The sequence below is a fragment of the Paramisgurnus dabryanus genome, chromosome 7, assembly GCF_030506205.2.
Source record: "Paramisgurnus dabryanus chromosome 7, PD_genome_1.1, whole genome shotgun sequence".
Taxonomy (NCBI): Eukaryota; Metazoa; Chordata; class Actinopteri; order Cypriniformes; family Cobitidae; genus Paramisgurnus; species Paramisgurnus dabryanus.
In genome coordinates, this window is record NC_133343.1 from 11,552,803 (window position 1) to 11,574,618 (window position 21,816).

Genomic DNA, 21,816 nt, shown 5'->3' on the forward strand with positions numbered 1-21,816 from the left:
TAGTAACCAATCATGAAACGTTTACAAGGATTCACTTTACATCAGTAAAAGGTACTTCAAGGATCTGCGCAGTTCAAGATCCCCTGGGGCAGAAGCTGTGGCTTATGTTTCTTCTTCGCCACAGAAAACCACCACAGGTTTACCAATGCCATTAAAAGTATTATTTTGTTTTTGTTTGTTTGTTGATCACAAAGTACAAAGTAGATGAGGAAAACTAGGATTTGTGTGTATTCCACGCTGCCATTGTTGTTTACAGTGTGTGGAATGGTGCACTGTGATTTGTTGAGCGGATTTATTGCCTTCTGCGGAGAGGGAGGACTGTGGTTTGTTGCGGTTTGGGGAAAAAGGGAGAAAAGATGACAGAATAACACAGCAGATAACGATCTTTGCTTAAATTAAGAATTTACTTTTTAATACTGACCTGATACAATACTGATTTTGGTGGTAACAATTTTTTTTAAATGGCATTCATCACGTTTTGGAACCAAACTCTTCATACAGACCATAGGGTTTAAGAGCTGCAGACGTTTATCAGAAAATGCTCAAAAATAGAAGTGCTGGCTAACAGGGTAATGATAACACAGGCAGTAATAGGAGCATTGGATTAAATCTGTGTGAATCCTTTTTGCCTAATTTTTATGTGGACATTACGGCAGATCTTTGTGTACCTTAGTTTGAGAAATCAGCTATTACACTAATCAAATAGATCATGTTAAAGCTATATCTCTGGTTGGCGGTTTAATTATCATGACTAGCATGAAGCAACTAAGGGGCTGTTTAAACTTGGTATTAAGATGTTTTCATCGATCGGATCACAAGTGGACGAGAGAGACACATTACGTTTACACCTGGTATTTAAATCCGTCTCTTTTGTCCACTTTCGACCGCTTCTGTCCTGAATACTGTGAGGGGGTTGTCTGTAAGACGGTGGGCGAGTCTCTCTGCTGTCATTCAAACGTAATTATGAGTTTATATGGACTCAAACTAATATTATGTCGGAGTCTATTGCTTGTTTAGCAAGTAAACATGCTGCACAGAGTTTTGTACATGTGTATGTAAGAGCTTTCTCTAAATTTTCAGCGCAATTGATGAAATAGGATCGTGCAACTTTCACAGGCTTTCAAAACGAAACTACGGAGTTCAGACGCTTTAGTTTTATAAATGAAAGGCTAAAAATAGCGCTGTTCACCGTATGTTCACACCAGAAGTCAAAAAAAGACATAAAACTTGTGTTTAATACCTCAGATTAGATAAATGGGCGAAGAGAAGGCGGTCGCTTGTGGCTGTTCGAACACATTGAACCACATATGCGTTCCGCAACTCCAAAGCGATCCGATCGAAAGTGGTTTCGACTACTTCTGGATGTGGTTGAAAGTGGTCGAAAGTGGACAAGCTCAAAACGTTTTGAACACCGTTTACACCTGGCATTAACGTTGTCCACTTGTGATCCGATCGACAAAAACGCATGTTAATGCCACGTGTAAACAGCCTCTAAGGTGCTCTTGACCTCATCTCGGGCACCTGTCCAGTTGCTCCCTGGGCATTACAGTGAATGGCTGCCCACTTTTATTTGGGTGCATGTGCCCTGGTTAAAAATGCTTTGATGGACATACAGCCTAATGTTTTTTTTCTGTTGTATACTGGACAGTCTAGAATGGCCTGATTTTTATTTAAACTCACAGTCCTGTCTGAGATTGAGGGTCCAGGGTGCCCAGGTGGACCTCGAGGGCCTGGTTGTCCTTCACCTTTCTCTCCCTAACCATCCAAAGAACAGAAATATCATAATGTTAAGGTATAATGTATAATAACATTATTACAATAAATGTAATAATAACAAACAATATTTTTTAAATAAAATTTGGAAAGCACCTTCTGTCCTTTAGGGCCTCTACCACCAGATATTCCTTGAGGACCACAACGTCCTTCAGGGCCCTGTGGACCAGGTGGACCCTCTGGTCCTGGTGGTCCAGGTGGGCCCATTTGACCCTGCACCTTCTCTACTATTTTGTCCCCAGTGTTTATCAATTCTATTACTGGCCCCTGAGGACCTGGCGGTCCAGGTGGTCCTGGGGGCCCACGATCACCTTTGGGGCCAAGATATTCAGACCCAGTACTTTCCTATACAGAAACATGGACAAAAGGTAAGTGCATAAAAACATAATAGGAGACATGCACTGGTGAAGGCTGTATATCACTAAAATAAGTCTGGTTTACCTTCATTCCTTTCTCTCCTTGACTACCCTAAGAAAGCAAAACGGATTAAGATTAAGAGATATCTATTAACAAACCTGCAGTTGTATCAAGCATGTAAACATCTTTACTTTGTATTTCAGAATTTTATATAAAGTTAGCTCCATAAATATTGGGACAAAGGCACATTTTGTGTTATTATAGCGGTTTATTACATATATTATTCCAGTAACAGTCATATAATGAATTTGGGCTTGCACACTCTCAGTTTTACTTAGAGGGTATTCACAAATTTGGGTTTTTATTTAGGAATAATAGGAAAATTATCAAGAAGAAGAGAAACGGAAACACATAGCCCAACAAGAGGCCATGTGCTGCTGCACTAGAGTAAAACAAGAAAAAGAGGGCAGAATAATGACAACATAGATGGAGTAAATGCCCACCATTGTAGATTGGATAGAATAATGACTCTTAACATAGATGGATCCTCAGTTTTTAGTGAGTTTGGAGAACACCTCTGATTTTATTTTATGTTAGAAAGGGAATGCCTTTACACTAGGGCTGCACGATTAATCGAAAAAAGAATCCCGATCTCGATTCATACATACATGCGATCCTCTTTGTAAATGACGGAAATTCTCTTGCATGTACAGTATTTCCCTGTATTCAGATACTGCGTTCACATATTTACATTACAACAATCCAGTTACCTTTGGCCGTTTTCAATCGGAAGGCTGCAGCCTCAGTAGGTCGCATATGCAGGCTGCTACGTCATCGAGCCTGGTTTAACTTAACTGAGCATTATATTCGCAAGTCATAAACGTATTACAACAATTTAGGATTAACTAAGAATAATAATCAACTTTATAATTGTTAATATTCTGAAATAAGATTCTGAAATCTTGATGACGTATGCAGCTTAGAAATGCGACCTCCGGAAGGCTGCAGCCTTTAGATTGAGAAACGGCCTCTGTATCATCGTTTAGTTCTTTAAAGGTTTTGTGTTTTTAAAGTTTTAAGGTTGACCAGTTTGATTAAAATAAATAGCACCTGTGCTTTTTGTACAATTACTTTTATTTATTAGTGTCAACATTCTATTGTTTATGTTTAACAGCTAACAAATTTTAAGTTACTCATCTTCTAAAATAAGGAAAAGAGACTTTGAAGACCCCGTGTAGCACATTTTTGTTACAGTACTTGAATGCAATAAATGTTTTTGTTGAAAATTTGAGAATCGTTTGAGAGAATCTGGATCTTAATTCCCATGGAGAAAAATGATTATAATTTAAACACAGAGGTCAAAGAAATAAATTGAAACCTAATAAATGGAATTATTCTTATAGAAGCGCTAAGGAAGGAAAGAACATGCGATCTCTCCACCCATGTGTTCCGTTGTTGGGCTGGTGGGTGGCTCTTTACAATTGTGACCCGTCACGGAAACCAGTGACACAAGTCGGCAGCACAATTTTCGAGATAATGAGAAAGAAAGGTTTTTTTTTAATTTGTGATTTGCGTTTTATTGCAGAATCTGTTAGTTGAGATTACAAAGAAGCCTCTCCATGTTTGAGATAGCAGTTTTTGTATATTTAAAAGCGTACATTTTGCAGTTGAAACGGCTTGTTTTTCCAGAGATTCTAGCGTGGAGTGGGGGGCGTCATTGTCTGTGTCTATTTACATACTGGATAAGCAGGTTTTTTGCCCTTACCCCCAAAGGGAACAGTGCGGCTCCTTAATAGGGATAGTTCGCCCAAAAATGAAAATAATGTCATTAATGACTTACCCTTATGTCGTTTTAAACTCGGAAGACCTCCGTTCATCTTCGGAACACAGTTTAAGATGTTTTAACGTTAGATTTATTCTGAGAGCTTTCTGTCCCTCCATTGAAAATCTATGTATGGTTTCCATGTCCAGAAAGTTATTAAAAACATCATCAAAGTAGTCAATGTGACATCAGTGGGTCAGTTAGAATGTGTTGAAGCATCGAAAATACATTTTTGTCAGAAAGTGACAAAAATTTACATCAGCTGTGTCTTGTGTATGGCATGCTACCCAATTGGTGCCACATATGAAGATCACTACATTAATTCGTTCCCCGTGTGAAGATTACTACATTAATTGGTGGCTTTTGTGGGGCTCCATGCAAGTAATGCAGGCCATATTTAGGTTTCAAAAACACAACAAATTCATCAGTCAGATAGTAGCAACATTAGGAATTACCAGATTAACAATTTGGTTTATTCTGACATAAAAAATCACATGCTATGGGTTCACAGCACAAGTTTCCAAATGCAAATGCCACAATTAGAATCAACTCCAGACCTTCATTTATGCAACAAATAGCCCATACCTGTTCATAAAACAGCTTTTGAGTGAATTGTCCCATTACTTTTGGCCCTTTTAAAAGTGGAGAGCTACATATTAAACAGCTGTAATTCCTAAACCTTTAATCTAATTTGGATGTATGTTACACTGAGTGTGCACTTTAAGCCAGTATTCATTATATCACTGTAATTGGAATAAATTTGGGCAAACAGCTAAAATAAAACAAAATCCCTTTATCCCAATATTTTTGGAGCTGACTGTATGCTTTAACATTTACATAATGCATTTGTTACATTTGATTCTGAAACAATTAAAGAGCAGAAACTGCACCTCCTTTCCACAGGTTCCACCTACGCTAGAGAGTGAAGATAAAGTATCACCAGCCAAGTCACCCTTTAGCCCAGTATAGCCCTGGTCTCCTTTGTCCCCATTTTCACCATTCTTTTTTTTACCAGTAGATACTCCTGGCAAAAACATCATTGTAAGCTCATATTAGACAATGAGCATCTAAATGCATATTGAAAAACAAAGTGCATTCCATGCATTCTGGAATACCTCTCTCTCATGATAAGTAATAGTCTCTTATACAGTACATTCAATCAATAACACAGAAATATACATTTATTTGCTTGTCCCACATAAGCACATCGTCACTGTCCAAAAAGCATGATTACCATACATTAATACAAGTAAACGGATTAAATTATGTCATGATTCTCCTGAAATTATAGCTCCATCAGCTGTTTCCTCCGCTGCACTGTCGTCATGTTTGTCTGCCTGGTCCTCTACCAAATCTGCCTCCCCCACAAAGCCCGCCCGTACTCCTCGCCCTCGGCCCTTACCTACTACCCCTGAACCTAAGACTCCTTCCCCTCCCAGTCCCACCCAGCCTGGATCACCACCTGTGAACTTTTTTGTTCCATCTGTCCAAGAAGTGTAGAAAAATACACAAACTGATAATACAAAAGAATTTAGCAATTGTTAAAAAACTAATTCATGTGATTTTATACATTAATGTTGTAAAATAAATTAATACATAATAACCGTAATAACCGTACAACGGTGATTATTTATTAGACTATAACCGTACCATCAAAATCTATAACCGTTGCATCCCTAGTGTCTTGTCACTTTTACCCCGCTCCCTTGTCATCCTCATCCTTATTGTTTAACCCATGTCCTCATTAGTTCCCCCCTATTTAAGGTCTTTGTGTTTGTTGCTCTGTGCTTGTTCATTGTTGTTCCATGCCTTTGTTTCCCTACCTGTGAGTATACTGTCTAGTCTAGTCTAGTCTAGTCAAGTCTAGTTAATTGTATATTTAGTGTTCAGTCAAGTTTATTGCTAAGTGTCATCCAGTTTAGTTTAGTTTAGTGTATTATTGTATCTTGTCCTGTTTAGTGTTTACTAAGTTATAGTGTTTAGTGTTTAAGTTACCCTGTTTATCCTTGTTTTCTGCTTTGTTGTATAAAGTCTTTCGTTTGAAACTGCTGTCTGCATTTGGGTTCTGTGCTTCCATTTCGCGCCACCCCACATAAAAATGATACAGGTAATACAGTCTCCACAAGACTACTGCACAGTGTTTGATTTTCTACTTTAGTATCATATTATATGAGTTGACATTGGTTGAGAGTGTGAAGAGCGTCAAAGTCAAGTTATCCAGTTAAATAGTCTTTGTCAAGTTTGTTTTATTTTGATCAAGTCTGTTCATTATCGCGTACAGACTTAGTAGTTAGTACACAAGTCTGACAAAATTCTTGTCACTTTTTGCTTTTTCGTGGGTTTTTGATTTCTGTTTAGTTGAATAAACTCTGTGTCAGCAAAGCTTGCATTTGGGTTCTCTGCTTCCTAAATTCGAATCCAATAGGGCAGCATGGACACTCTGTCCGCCCGGCGAGCTTACCAGGCCCATGTCTTGGGGCCGATTTTGTGTTACAGTTCTTGGTTGCAGCAAGGGGCTCTGGATTCGGAGAAGCAAAGCTTATATTAATTTTTAGCAACTGCCTCGATCAGCCCTTTAACACCTCCGAACAAAAGATGCTGAGACTCTTGATGAATTGGGAGGAGCCCAGGGGCCCTACCACAGTTAAACCACCTGCCTCACTGCCGCATCCTGGCTGTTATGTCCTTGGAGGACCCAGCCACGCACGGCCTGGCTCCTGAAGGCCCTGCCCCACCTGTCTTTTTTAGCTCTTTGTGATAGGATTATGACAGGTCCACGTGTTTTTTGTGGAAGCATGTGGCCTTGGTTTGTTTTCCCTGTCTCGTCTCCTGACCCTGCCGCATCGTCTCCTTATTAATCATTTTGTTCTTGTTATTTCCCTTAACTGTGCCTTCTTGATTTTCTCCCTTATTTTATGCTGTTGTGTTTGCTATCCTGTGCCGAATTGTTTTGTAAGTCTCCCTGGGTCAAGTGAAGCCTGTTAAGTTATCCTATTTTGTTTTTCATATAGATATTATCTATATTATTGCTTTCATAAAGATATTATCCACAGTTTCCGCCTTTGAGCTTTTTAGTTTTATAGCCTGTAGGAAAGCAACCCCAATGAAATAACATCTAAATGTCAAAAGATGGGCCAAATGCTGTTTATTGCTGTATAAAATATGCATGGATAGCACAGTGGCGATGCCTGAAATTTTAAACTGAGTGGACCTCTTGAGAAATAGGGTAGATCTCAATGCCTAATCTTAAATGACTTCATTTTAGTGGTTAAACGGATTACATTTTTTTTTTGAGCCATGGATCGTATAATTTTCAGATCAGCAAAACATAATATTATAAGACCAAATAAGCACAGATCCATATACTGACTTACACATCTGATTTCTTTATTAACTGTTTGCGTTCACATTGAGACATAGCTGTTTTTATGAGAATACCTGCCAAGACTGGGGTATTTCGAGATAATTTTGCGTGTATATGTACTGGCAAGTGCAGAAAGTTTCTTTGTTTGCATGCTACATTTGAGTATGTGTGTGTGTTACATCCTTATCTGTACTCCTGCCCCCTTTCATTCCCATCTGGACTACATCTTCCATAATACTCTTCACTCCCTCACCTGAAATGTGTTTGTCATTATCCTCACCTATCACCCATCATCATTATATGTCTATGTATACTCTGTCTGTTTTCCTTATTGTACGTTATTGTCTCAGTTTAAGTAATGTTGGTTTATATTAAAAGCTCTGTTATTTATCATCAGTCATCTCTCCTCCTTCATCCTACACCAGCATATTGTAACAGTGTGCGCACAGAAAACAGCTCACTTTAACATCTTCTTGCGCTCAAATAGTTTAAAATGGCTTGAATGTTAAAGGAGACATATCATGCTAAATCCACTTTCTTGGCTCTTAAATGCATTTTGTTGTATATTTGTAGTGTTTATAAGTACATAAAAGTTGAAATTAGTCTCTTCAGGTGCTTTGTTGATATCTTTATATTCTGTTTTGGTCATATTTTCCAACCGGTTCTGATTTTTCTATTATCTATTACGTTTTTTGAACAATTACGTCACAGTATTTCCAGCGGAACTGCTAAATAAGGACATCGACTTCCAGCCCACCACTACGAGCAATCCGCCATTTTATATTTCTCGCTGCGATATTGTAGTCCAAGCTCAAGGATGCAGAAGTTACGAGAGCGTAAGAAATGTACTCACATCTGTGGGTAAAGTCATTTTTGTGTGCCCGAGGCACTTTAAGGATAACTACTTCACCAATCTCCGCCAGTATAAAGAAGGATTTGCCGATAGACTTCGTCTGATTGAGGGGTCAATTACTTCTTTCTTTTGAGACGACGAGCAGAGCACTTCGGTAAGCAGTTTATAACTTAAAGTAAAAAAGTAAAGTACACGGTGGTCATGGTTTAGCAGTGCTGTTTCTCACTCCGAAGGCTGCAGCCTGCGGAGATCGCTTTTGGGCATCAAGCCTGGTTTAAGTTAACTGAGCATCACATTTGCAAGTCATGAGCATATTACAACAACTTCTATAGGGATAGTTCGCCCAAAAATGAAAATAATGTCATTAATGACTTACCCTTATGTCGTTTTAAACTCGGAAGACCTCCGTTCATCTTCGGAACACAGTTTAAGATGTTTTAACGTTAGATTTATTCTGAGAGCTTTCTGTCCCTCCATTGAAAATCTATGTATGGTTTCCATGTCCAGAAAGTTATTAAAAACATCATCAAAGTAGTCAATGTGACATCAGTGGGTCAGTTAGAATGTGTTGAAGCATCGAAAATACATTTTTGTCAGAAAGTGACAAAAATTTACATCAGCTGTGTCTTGTGTATGGCATGCTACCCAATTGGTGCCACATATGAAGATCACTACATTAATTCGTTCCCCGTGTGAAGATTACTACATTAATTGGTGGCTTTTGTGGGGCTCCATGCAAGTAATGCAGGCCATATTTAGGTTTCAAAAACACAACAAATTCATCAGTCAGATAGTAGCAACATTAGGAATTACCAGATTAACAATTTGGTTTATTCTGACATAAAAAATCACATGCTATGGGTTCACAGCACAAGTTTCCAAATGCAAATGCCACAATTAGAATCAACTCCAGACCTTCATTTATGCAACAAATAGCCCATACCTGTTCATAAAACAGCTTTTGAGTGAATTGTCCCATTACTTTTGGCCCTTTTAAAAGTGGAGAGCTACATATTAAACAGCTGTAATTCCTAAACCTTTAATCTAATTTGGATGTATGTTACACTGAGTGTGCACTTTAAGCCAGTATTCATTATATCACTGTAATTGGAATAAATTTGGGCAAACAGCTAAAATAAAACAAAATCCCTTTATCCCAATATTTTTGGAGCTGACTGTATGCTTTAACATTTACATAATGCATTTGTTACATTTGATTCTGAAACAATTAAAGAGCAGAAACTGCACCTCCTTTCCACAGGTTCCACCTACGCTAGAGAGTGAAGATAAAGTATCACCAGCCAAGTCACCCTTTAGCCCAGTATAGCCCTGGTCTCCTTTGTCCCCATTTTCACCATTCTTTTTTTTACCAGTAGATACTCCTGGCAAAAACATCATTGTAAGCTCATATTAGACAATGAGCATCTAAATGCATATTGAAAAACCAAGTGCATTCCATGCATTCTGGAATACCTCTCTCTCATGATAAGTAATAGTCTCTTATACAGTACATTCAATCAATAACACAGAAATATACATTTATTTGCTTGTCCCACATAAGCACATCGTCACTGTCCAAAAAGCATGATTACCATACATTAATACAAGTAAACGGATTAAATTATGTCATGATTCTCCTGAAATTATAGCTCCATCAGCTGTTTCCTCCGCTGCACTGTCGTCATGTTTGTCTGCCTGGTCCTCTACCAAATCTGCCTCCCCCACAAAGCCCGCCCGTACTCCTCGCCCTCGGCCCTTACCTACTACCCCTGAACCTAAGACTCCTTCCCCTCCCAGTCCCACCCAGCCTGGATCACCACCTGTGAACTTTTTTGTTCCATCTGTCCAAGAAGTGTAGAAAAATACACAAACTGATAATACAAAAGAATTTAGCAATTGTTAAAAAACTAATTCATGTGATTTTATACATTAATGTTGTAAAATAAATTAATACATAATAACCGTAATAACCGTACAACGGTGATTATTTATTAGACTATAACCGTACCATCAAAATCTATAACCGTTGCATCCCTAGTGTCTTGTCACTTTTACCCCGCTCCCTTGTCATCCTCATCCTTATTGTTTAACCCATGTCCTCATTAGTTCCCCCCTATTTAAGGTCTTTGTGTTTGTTGCTCTGTGCTTGTTCATTGTTGTTCCATGCCTTTGTTTCCCTACCTGTGAGTATACTGTCTAGTCTAGTCTAGTCTAGTCAAGTCTAGTTAATTGTATATTTAGTGTTCAGTCAAGTTTATTGCTAAGTGTCATCCAGTTTAGTTTAGTTTAGTGTATTATTGTATCTTGTCCTGTTTAGTGTTTACTAAGTTATAGTGTTTAGTGTTTAAGTTACCCTGTTTATCCTTGTTTTCTGCTTTGTTGTATAAAGTCTTTCGTTTGAAACTGCTGTCTGCATTTGGGTTCTGTGCTTCCATTTCGCGCCACCCCACATAAAAATGATACAGGTAATACAGTCTCCACAAGACTACTGCACAGTGTTTGATTTTCTACTTTAGTATCATATTATATGAGTTGACATTGGTTGAGAGTGTGAAGAGCGTCAAAGTCAAGTTATCCAGTTAAATAGTCTTTGTCAAGTTTGTTTTATTTTGATCAAGTCTGTTCATTATCGCGTACAGACTTAGTAGTTAGTACACAAGTCTGACAAAATTCTTGTCACTTTTTGCTTTTTCGTGGGTTTTTGATTTCTGTTTAGTTGAATAAACTCTGTGTCAGCAAAGCTTGCATTTGGGTTCTCTGCTTCCTAAATTCGAATCCAATAGGGCAGCATGGACACTCTGTCCGCCCGGCGAGCTTACCAGGCCCATGTCTTGGGGCCGATTTTGTGTTACAGTTCTTGGTTGCAGCAAGGGGCTCTGGATTCGGAGAAGCAAAGCTTATATTAATTTTTAGCAACTGCCTCGATCAGCCCTTTAACACCTCCGAACAAAAGATGCTGAGACTCTTGATGAATTGGGAGGAGCCCAGGGGCCCTACCACAGTTAAACCACCTGCCTCACTGCCGCATCCTGGCTGTTATGTCCTTGGAGGACCCAGCCACGCACGGCCTGGCTCCTGAAGGCCCTGCCCCACCTGTCTTTTTTAGCTCTTTGTGATAGGATTATGACAGGTCCACGTGTTTTTTGTGGAAGCATGTGGCCTTGGTTTGTTTTCCCTGTCTCGTCTCCTGACCCTGCCGCATCGTCTCCTTATTAATCATTTTGTTCTTGTTATTTCCCTTAACTGTGCCTTCTTGATTTTCTCCCTTATTTTATGCTGTTGTGTTTGCTATCCTGTGCCGAATTGTTTTGTAAGTCTCCCTGGGTCAAGTGAAGCCTGTTAAGTTATCCTATTTTGTTTTTCATATAGATATTATCTATATTATTGCTTTCATAAAGATATTATCCACAGTTTCCGCCTTTGAGCTTTTTAGTTTTATAGCCTGTAGGAAAGCAACCCCAATGAAATAACATCTAAATGTCAAAAGATGGGCCAAATGCTGTTTATTGCTGTATAAAATATGCATGGATAGCACAGTGGCGATGCCTGAAATTTTAAACTGAGTGGACCTCTTGAGAAATAGGGTAGATCTCAATGCCTAATCTTAAATGACTTCATTTTAGTGGTTAAACGGATTACATTTTTTTTTTGAGCCATGGATCGTATAATTTTCAGATCAGCAAAACATAATATTATAAGACCAAATAAGCACAGATCCATATACTGACTTACACATCTGATTTCTTTATTAACTGTTTGCGTTCACATTGAGACATAGCTGTTTTTATGAGAATACCTGCCAAGACTGGGGTATTTCGAGATAATTTTGCGTGTATATGTACTGGCAAGTGCAGAAAGTTTCTTTGTTTGCATGCTACATTTGAGTATGTGTGTGTGTTACATCCTTATCTGTACTCCTGCCCCCTTTCATTCCCATCTGGACTACATCTTCCATAATACTCTTCACTCCCTCACCTGAAATGTGTTTGTCATTATCCTCACCTATCACCCATCATCATTATATGTCTATGTATACTCTGTCTGTTTTCCTTATTGTACGTTATTGTCTCAGTTTAAGTAATGTTGGTTTATATTAAAAGCTCTGTTATTTATCATCAGTCATCTCTCCTCCTTCATCCTACACCAGCATATTGTAACAGTGTGCGCACAGAAAACAGCTCACTTTAACATCTTCTTGCGCTCAAATAGTTTAAAATGGCTTGAATGTTAAAGGAGACATATCATGCTAAATCCACTTTCTTGGCTCTTAAATGCATTTTGTTGTATATTTGTAGTGTTTATAAGTACATAAAAGTTGAAATTAGTCTCTTCAGGTGCTTTGTTGATATCTTTATATTCTGTTTTGGTCATATTTTCCAACCGGTTCTGATTTTTCTATTATCTATTACGTTTTTTGAACAATTACGTCACAGTATTTCCAGCGGAACTGCTAAATAAGGACATCGACTTCCAGCCCACCACTACGAGCAATCCGCCATTTTATATTTCTCGCTGCGATATTGTAGTCCAAGCTCAAGGATGCAGAAGTTACGAGAGCGTAAGAAATGTACTCACATCTGTGGGTAAAGTCATTTTTGTGTGCCCGAGGCACTTTAAGGATAACTACTTCACCAATCTCCGCCAGTATAAAGAAGGATTTGCCGATAGACTTCGTCTGATTGAGGGGTCAATTACTTCTTTCTTTTGAGACGACGAGCAGAGCACTTCGGTAAGCAGTTTATAACTTAAAGTAAAAAAGTAAAGTACACGGTGGTCATGGTTTAGCAGTGCTGTTTCTCACTCCGAAGGCTGCAGCCTGCGGAGATCGCTTTTGGGCATCAAGCCTGGTTTAAGTTAACTGAGCATCACATTTGCAAGTCATGAGCATATTACAACAACTTCTATAGGGATAGTTCGCCCAAAAATGAAAATAATGTCATTAATGACTTACCCTTATGTCGTTTTAAACTCGGAAGACCTCCGTTCATCTTCGGAACACAGTTTAAGATGTTTTAACGTTAGATTTATTCTGAGAGCTTTCTGTCCCTCCATTGAAAATCTATGTATGGTTTCCATGTCCAGAAAGTTATTAAAAACATCATCAAAGTAGTCAATGTGACATCAGTGGGTCAGTTAGAATGTGTTGAAGCATCGAAAATACATTTTTGTCAGAAAGTGACAAAAATTTACATCAGCTGTGTCTTGTGTATGGCATGCTACCCAATTGGTGCCACATATGAAGATCACTACATTAATTCGTTCCCCGTGTGAAGATTACTACATTAATTGGTGGCTTTTGTGGGGCTCCATGCAAGTAATGCAGGCCATATTTAGGTTTCAAAAACACAACAAATTCATCAGTCAGATAGTAGCAACATTAGGAATTACCAGATTAACAATTTGGTTTATTCTGACATAAAAAATCACATGCTATGGGTTCACAGCACAAGTTTCCAAATGCAAATGCCACAATTAGAATCAACTCCAGACCTTCATTTATGCAACAAATAGCCCATACCTGTTCATAAAACAGCTTTTGAGTGAATTGTCCCATTACTTTTGGCCCTTTTAAAAGTGGAGAGCTACATATTAAACAGCTGTAATTCCTAAACCTTTAATCTAATTTGGATGTATGTTACACTGAGTGTGCACTTTAAGCCAGTATTCATTATATCACTGTAATTGGAATAAATTTGGGCAAACAGCTAAAATAAAACAAAATCCCTTTATCCCAATATTTTTGGAGCTGACTGTATGCTTTAACATTTACATAATGCATTTGTTACATTTGATTCTGAAACAATTAAAGAGCAGAAACTGCACCTCCTTTCCACAGGTTCCACCTACGCTAGAGAGTGAAGATAAAGTATCACCAGCCAAGTCACCCTTTAGCCCAGTATAGCCCTGGTCTCCTTTGTCCCCATTTTCACCATTCTTTTTTTTACCAGTAGATACTCCTGGCAAAAACATCATTGTAAGCTCATATTAGACAATGAGCATCTAAATGCATATTGAAAAACCAAGTGCATTCCATGCATTCTGGAATACCTCTCTCTCATGATAAGTAATAGTCTCTTATACAGTACATTCAATCAATAACACAGAAATATACATTTATTTGCTTGTCCCACATAAGCACATCGTCACTGTCCAAAAAGCATGATTACCATACATTAATACAAGTAAACGGATTAAATTATGTCATGATTCTCCTGAAATTATAGCTCCATCAGCTGTTTCCTCCGCTGCACTGTCGTCATGTTTGTCTGCCTGGTCCTCTACCAAATCTGCCTCCCCCACAAAGCCCGCCCGTACTCCTCGCCCTCGGCCCTTACCTACTACCCCTGAACCTAAGACTCCTTCCCCTCCCAGTCCCACCCAGCCTGGATCACCACCTGTGAACTTTTTTGTTCCATCTGTCCAAGAAGTGTAGAAAAATACACAAACTGATAATACAAAAGAATTTAGCAATTGTTAAAAAACTAATTCATGTGATTTTATACATTAATGTTGTAAAATAAATTAATACATAATAACCGTAATAACCGTACAACGGTGATTATTTATTAGACTATAACCGTACCATCAAAATCTATAACCGTTGCATCCCTAGTGTCTTGTCACTTTTACCCCGCTCCCTTGTCATCCTCATCCTTATTGTTTAACCCATGTCCTCATTAGTTCCCCCCTATTTAAGGTCTTTGTGTTTGTTGCTCTGTGCTTGTTCATTGTTGTTCCATGCCTTTGTTTCCCTACCTGTGAGTATACTGTCTAGTCTAGTCTAGTCTAGTCAAGTCTAGTTAATTGTATATTTAGTGTTCAGTCAAGTTTATTGCTAAGTGTCATCCAGTTTAGTTTAGTTTAGTGTATTATTGTATCTTGTCCTGTTTAGTGTTTACTAAGTTATAGTGTTTAGTGTTTAAGTTACCCTGTTTATCCTTGTTTTCTGCTTTGTTGTATAAAGTCTTTCGTTTGAAACTGCTGTCTGCATTTGGGTTCTGTGCTTCCATTTCGCGCCACCCCACATAAAAATGATACAGGTAATACAGTCTCCACAAGACTACTGCACAGTGTTTGATTTTCTACTTTAGTATCATATTATATGAGTTGACATTGGTTGAGAGTGTGAAGAGCGTCAAAGTCAAGTTATCCAGTTAAATAGTCTTTGTCAAGTTTGTTTTATTTTGATCAAGTCTGTTCATTATCGCGTACAGACTTAGTAGTTAGTACACAAGTCTGACAAAATTCTTGTCACTTTTTGCTTTTTCGTGGGTTTTTGATTTCTGTTTAGTTGAATAAACTCTGTGTCAGCAAAGCTTGCATTTGGGTTCTCTGCTTCCTAAATTCGAATCCAATAGGGCAGCATGGACACTCTGTCCGCCCGGCGAGCTTACCAGGCCCATGTCTTGGGGCCGATTTTGTGTTACAGTTCTTGGTTGCAGCAAGGGGCTCTGGATTCGGAGAAGCAAAGCTTATATTAATTTTTAGCAACTGCCTCGATCAGCCCTTTAACACCTCCGAACAAAAGATGCTGAGACTCTTGATGAATTGGGAGGAGCCCAGGGGCCCTACCACAGTTAAACCACCTGCCTCACTGCCGCATCCTGGCTGTTATGTCCTTGGAGGACCCAGCCACGCACGGCCTGGCTCCTGAAGGCCCTGCCCCACCTGTCTTTTTTAGCTCTTTGTGATAGGATTATGACAGGTCCACGTGTTTTTTGTGGAAGCATGTGGCCTTGGTTTGTTTTCCCTGTCTCGTCTCCTGACCCTGCCGCATCGTCTCCTTATTAATCATTTTGTTCTTGTTATTTCCCTTAACTGTGCCTTCTTGATTTTCTCCCTTATTTTATGCTGTTGTGTTTGCTATCCTGTGCCGAATTGTTTTGTAAGTCTCCCTGGGTCAAGTGAAGCCTGTTAAGTTATCCTATTTTGTTTTTCATATAGATATTATCTATATTATTGCTTTCATAAAGATATTATCCACAGTTTCCGCCTTTGAGCTTTTTAGTTTTATAGCCTGTAGGAAAGCAACCCCAATGAAATAACATCTAAATGTCAAAAGATGGGCCAAATGCTGTTTATTGCTGTATAAAATATGCATGGATAGCACAGTGGCGATGCCTGAAATTTTAAACTGAGTGGACCTCTTGAGAAATAGGGTAGATCTCAATGCCTAATCTTAAATGACTTCATTTTAGTGGTTAAACGGATTACATTTTTTTTTTGAGCCATGGATCGTATAATTTTCAGATCAGCAAAACATAATATTATAAGACCAAATAAGCACAGATCCATATACTGACTTACACATCTGATTTCTTTATTAACTGTTTGCGTTCACATTGAGACATAGCTGTTTTTATGAGAATACCTGCCAAGACTGGGGTATTTCGAGATAATTTTGCGTGTATATGTACTGGCAAGTGCAGAAAGTTTCTTTGTTTGCATGCTACATTTGAGTATGTGTGTGTGTTACATCCTTATCTGTACTCCTGCCCCCTTTCATTCCCATCTGGACTACATCTTCCATAATACTCTTCACTCCCTCACCTGAAATGTGTTTGTCATTATCCTCACCTATCACCCATCATCATTATATGTCTATGTATACTCTGTCTGTTTTCCTTATTGTACGTTATTGTCTCAGTTTAAGTAATGTTGGTTTATATTAAAAGCTCTGTTATTTATCATCAGTCATCTCTCCTCCTTCATCCTACACCAGCATATTGTAACAGTGTGCGCACAGAAAACAGCTCACTTTAACATCTTCTTGCGCTCAAATAGTTTAAAATGGCTTGAATGTTAAAGGAGACATATCATGCTAAATCCACTTTCTTGGCTCTTAAATGCATTTTGTTGTATATTTGTAGTGTTTATAAGTACATAAAAGTTGAAATTAGTCTCTTCAGGTGCTTTGTTGATATCTTTATATTCTGTTTTGGTCATATTTTCCAACCGGTTCTGATTTTTCTATTATCTATTACGTTTTTTGAACAATTACGTCACAGTATTTCCAGCGGAACTGCTAAATAAGGACATCGACTTCCAGCCCACCACTACGAGCAATCCGCCATTTTATATTTCTCGCTGCGATATTGTAGTCCAAGCTCAAGGATGCAGAAGTTACGAGAGCGTAAGAAATGTACTCACATCTGTGGGTAAAGTCATTTTTGTGTGCCCGAGGCACTTTAAGGATAACTACTTCACCAATCTCCGCCAGTATAAAGAAGGATTTGCCGATAGACTTCGTCTGATTGAGGGGTCAATTACTTCTTTCTTTTGAGACGACGAGCAGAGCACTTCGGTAAGCAGTTTATAACTTAAAGTAAAAAAGTAAAGTACACGGTGGTCATGGTTTAGCAGTGCTGTTTCTCACTCCGAAGGCTGCAGCCTGCGGAGATCGCTTTTGGGCATCAAGCCTGGTTTAAGTTAACTGAGCATCACATTTGCAAGTCATGAGCATATTACAACAACTTACGATTAACTAAGAATAATAGTAAACTTTATAATTGTTAATATTCTGAAATAAGACCGTCTTGATGACGTATGCAGCCTAGATATGCGACCTCCGGAGGCTGCAGCCTCACACCATTGCGATACCTCCATATGAAGACGTTGTTCTGCAGGTTCGTCGTCTTCATTTTCCTCTCAGTCCGTTTCCGACTCTGGCGCGAACATATAAGGCTGGATGGACAAGTCTTCCGTTGTTGACATTTTGTGAATAACGAGTAAATAAAAAGTTTCTGTGCAGCTAGATAATCGTATCTCTGCTATAAAACTACAAAAATGGCCGAACGGGGTGGAGTTTAACCGAGTGTCACCTCTGCAACCTGGAGAGGGGGCAGGGTATGACGTGCATTTAAAAAGACAGTACCAAAACGAGTTGCTCTCAGATGCACATCAGAAAAGGGGTAGAAAGGGGGCCTGTGGGGCTATAATAATGAGGAATTCAGACCCAAGCATTGCAGTTTCGCTTTACATAGACCACAAATAGATGATTTATATGTAAAAAGGACAGATTTAAAAGCATGATATGTCTGCTTTAATATTTGCAAAGTTTAGAAACACATGCAAATTATAAACTTTCTATATAAATAGTTATTTATTTTTGAATGATGCGTATTTGAGTGATTATTATTAAATAGATTGTTATAATTTATGTGATTTCTTCTGACTGGGTGGGCCAGCTGTTAATCTGAAGGGGCCAGTGCCACCCTGGCCCTGTCATGGATTTGCCAGGTCCTTTCACTCACACCCCCTAGTTTCACCGATCACAATCACCTGAGTTCTAATCTGCTGCATCTGTCACCCCTCATCAAGACTGCACTATATATACCAGCCACAAACACACAGACATCGTCCGTTCTCGTCTAACGAAAACCACTGTTTTGTTAAGATATATACCTGACTCACTAACAATCTGTATCTTTCAGAAACTTCCCTGATCATCCTCGTCGTCATCCTTTGGATTCCCTCTTCTCCAGTGTGTCTGTGGCTCTCACCAGGATTCCATCACCATTCAACACCACTTTTGTTTTATTTTATTACATCTGTCTCCATTGTCTTCTGTCGCTGACAGAAGACCAGACCACAACTAACCAACATGTCTCAACATCGCTTTCATTTTGTCTCTACTCACTGGCAAATCGCTTCGTTGGGCAGTGTCCATCCGAGAACAAAATGGCCCCGTCCTCCAGTCCTATCGTGCTTTTAGTGAACACTTTCAAGAAGTTTTTGGATTTCCAGAAGGTGATAACTCGGTCTGTGATGAACTTTACAATATAAAGCAAGGTAGAGTCAGCAGCAGAATTTTCTCTGCGTTTTCGCACACTAGTGGCCGCTAGTGGCTGGGATGAACGAGCACTCATAACAACTTACCGAAACAACCTAAAAGCCGATCTTCGTCTACAGTTAGCAGCTTTTGATGACAGCATTGGGCTTGAACGCTTTATCCAGAGAGCGATTCGGACAGAAAATCGTATGCTTGCATGTAATCCTCCTCAGTTTGCACTCTATCGCCCATCAGAGCCGCCCTCTCCAGGACCAGAACCCATGCAGTTAAATTCCCTTGCATCCCACTGTCAGAGCGGCAACAACGCATCAAAGAAGGGTTGTGTTTGTACTGTGCCAGTAAAGGACATCTCATTTCTGAATGTCCCATCTGTCCACCCAGGGCTTTGGTGAGTACGGTTCAACCAGAGAAACATATTTACACTCCTCTAACTACCAAAGTCAAGTTATCCTATCGTAATTTCTCCAGGAAGGCAGGGAACATCTCCTCCCAGCTATGCCAACATTACAACTTCAAGAAAGAAACCATCGAGCAGAAATTAAAGGTACAGTCAGTCACTGGAAAACCCCTTTATCGTTCATCCATAAAACATCGATCTGAAGAGATCACTCTGACAGTGGGAGTCCTGCACTAGGAGAAGATCAGATTTCTGGTCTTAGAGAATTCCACTGTGGACGTGATTCTTGGAAGACCATGGCTGATTAAACATCATCCCGAGCTCTCTTGGGACACAGGAGAAATAAAACGCTGGAGTGATCATTGTTTCCCACAATGTTTCCCCGAGATCCCTAAACCTCATCATCGTGAAAAACCTCAGGTATGCAGTACCACTATTGAAAGCCCTCAAGATAATGTATCTGTATCCATTCCTCCAGAATACTCAGACGTCTTCTGTCCCAAGAGAGCTTCGAGGCTACCACCTCACCGGCCATGGGACTGTGTGATTGACCTCCTCCCGGGTGAACCAGTACCTAAAGGTAAAATCTATTCCCTCTCCATACCAGAAAAGGAAGCAATGGAAAAATACATCTCGGAGGCTTTGGAACAAGAGTACATACAACCGTCAAACTCCGCTGCTGCTGCTGCTTCTTTCTTCTTTGTGACCAAAAGGATGGGTGTCCGACCCTGTATAGACTACCATGGATTAAATGTTATCACTCGTAAGTTTAGCTACCCTCTTCCTTTCGTTCCAGCAGCATTAGAACAGCTCAGAGGAGCTAGAATCTTCACAAAATTGGATTTACGAAGTGCCTACAATTTAATCAGAATCCGAGCTGGTGATGAACGGTCATTTTTATACACTGAACACCTGCCTCTCCAAAGGTCTCTGCACAGCCCTGGTCCGAAGACATTAAATTGGTCAATTAGATTAAATTAGATATTACAGAGAGTATGAATGTGTTTGTTTGTCTATGTAAGCCCTGTAATGGGCTGGCCACCTGTCAGTGGAGAATCCCTGCATTTGGCCTGAGGCTTCAGCACTCCCCTTGATCCCACATAGAATAATAATATAAAGCATGTATAGAATTACTCTTGTTGGTTAAATCAAACACGTATTATGGATATTCTTACTGTTAAATACTAGATATGTATTATAAAACAGACAAAATTTGTCAATAATTGTGAGTTAGATAAAGATTACATTTTATAATGATTAATCAATGCAGAAACCTGCAGGGACAATCATTCCAAAGGGTTTGCAAAATTTGCCTTTCAACTGTAACTGCTAAATATTGATGAAATTTGTCCTGTTGCCAAAAATAACTGGCAATAAACATTTAATGTCACAGACCTGTCTCTTTCTGAGGAGCATCTATGTCCGTCTTAGGCTTACTTTTTGTCGTAGAAACAGGAGGTGGAGGCAGGGGCTGAAAAACTGAGCCCTTAAATAACACAATTACAATTAACATTCCCAAAATAGCAAACTTCTTAAAGTCTATGATATACAGTATTTTGTGATATTATGTGATAAAATACTCACTAGACTGTGCTCTGTCTGAGTTATGTCCTCTATTCCACTTCCATTGTCCCCGGAACCCTGAAAATAATGACAAGCTTTAGATTTCTCACACTAATTACAATTATGTTTATAGTCCATCTTTAAAATATTTACAATTTATCTCAGTGCATGCAAAGAGCAAAACAAACAAAAGAATTGATGGCTTACATCAAAGGCAGCAGCAGGTTCATCACAATGATACTCAGCAGCCCATGGATTTCCAAACACCTTTAACTCTGAGATTACACCCTAGAAAAACATGTACATGTGAACACACATGTATTCACGGTCATCTTGTAGGCTTGCATTTAACTTAACTCTGACACAAGCCAGTTAACATTATAAACTTCAATTTAATTGATTAACCTTTCAAAAGCAAGAACCACAAAATTGCCCTTACAAATCAGTTTTTTCATGTTCCACTATGTCTGTATAGACCTTAAAAAAAATATACCCTCACAAGTATAGCCAAAACTGCATACCCACAGATATCACAGTCAACATCTTTAGAAAAAATGTTTCAGAAACATTCTACTTTATATGAAAGGTCATGATGCTGGTAAAAGAGCTACAGTCATATGCAAAATTTTGGGCACCCCTGACAATTTCAATGATTTTCATTTATAAATATTTCAGTATTTGGATCAGCAATTTCATGTTGATCTATTAAATAACTGAAGGATACAGTAATATTTCAGTACTGGAATGAGGTTATTTGAATTAACAGAAAATGTGCAATATGCATCAAAAGATGCATACATTTGGGCTCCCTTGTCATTTTGTTGATTTGAATACCTGTTTGATTAGCTCATTAAGCCTTCATAAACAGACTGTGAGGAACACAGTGAGGAAATTG

The 21,816-nt window shown here is 38.9% G+C and overlaps 1 protein-coding gene across 1 annotated transcript in view; it reads right to left on the bottom strand.

The window, feature by feature from the left end:
* Positions 1 to 21,816, bottom strand: part of col18a1b (collagen type XVIII alpha 1 chain b) — a 127,557-nt gene that overhangs the window by 82,596 nt on the left and 23,145 nt on the right. Inside the window, exons 3-13 of the mRNA XM_065240291.1 lie at positions 21,129 to 21,209; positions 20,943 to 20,999; positions 20,754 to 20,844; positions 13,956 to 14,126; positions 9,846 to 10,010; positions 9,381 to 9,551; positions 5,271 to 5,435; positions 4,843 to 4,976; positions 2,215 to 2,241; positions 1,870 to 2,118; positions 1,681 to 1,755 (exon numbers count right to left, since the gene is read on the bottom strand). Of these exons, the coding sequence (XP_065096363.1) occupies positions 1,681 to 1,755; positions 1,870 to 2,118; positions 2,215 to 2,241; positions 4,843 to 4,976; positions 5,271 to 5,435; positions 9,381 to 9,551; positions 9,846 to 10,010; positions 13,956 to 14,126; positions 20,754 to 20,844; positions 20,943 to 20,999; positions 21,129 to 21,209 (1,386 nt within the window). The remainder of the gene's footprint in view (positions 1 to 1,680; positions 1,756 to 1,869; positions 2,119 to 2,214; positions 2,242 to 4,842; positions 4,977 to 5,270; positions 5,436 to 9,380; positions 9,552 to 9,845; positions 10,011 to 13,955; positions 14,127 to 20,753; positions 20,845 to 20,942; positions 21,000 to 21,128; positions 21,210 to 21,816) is intronic.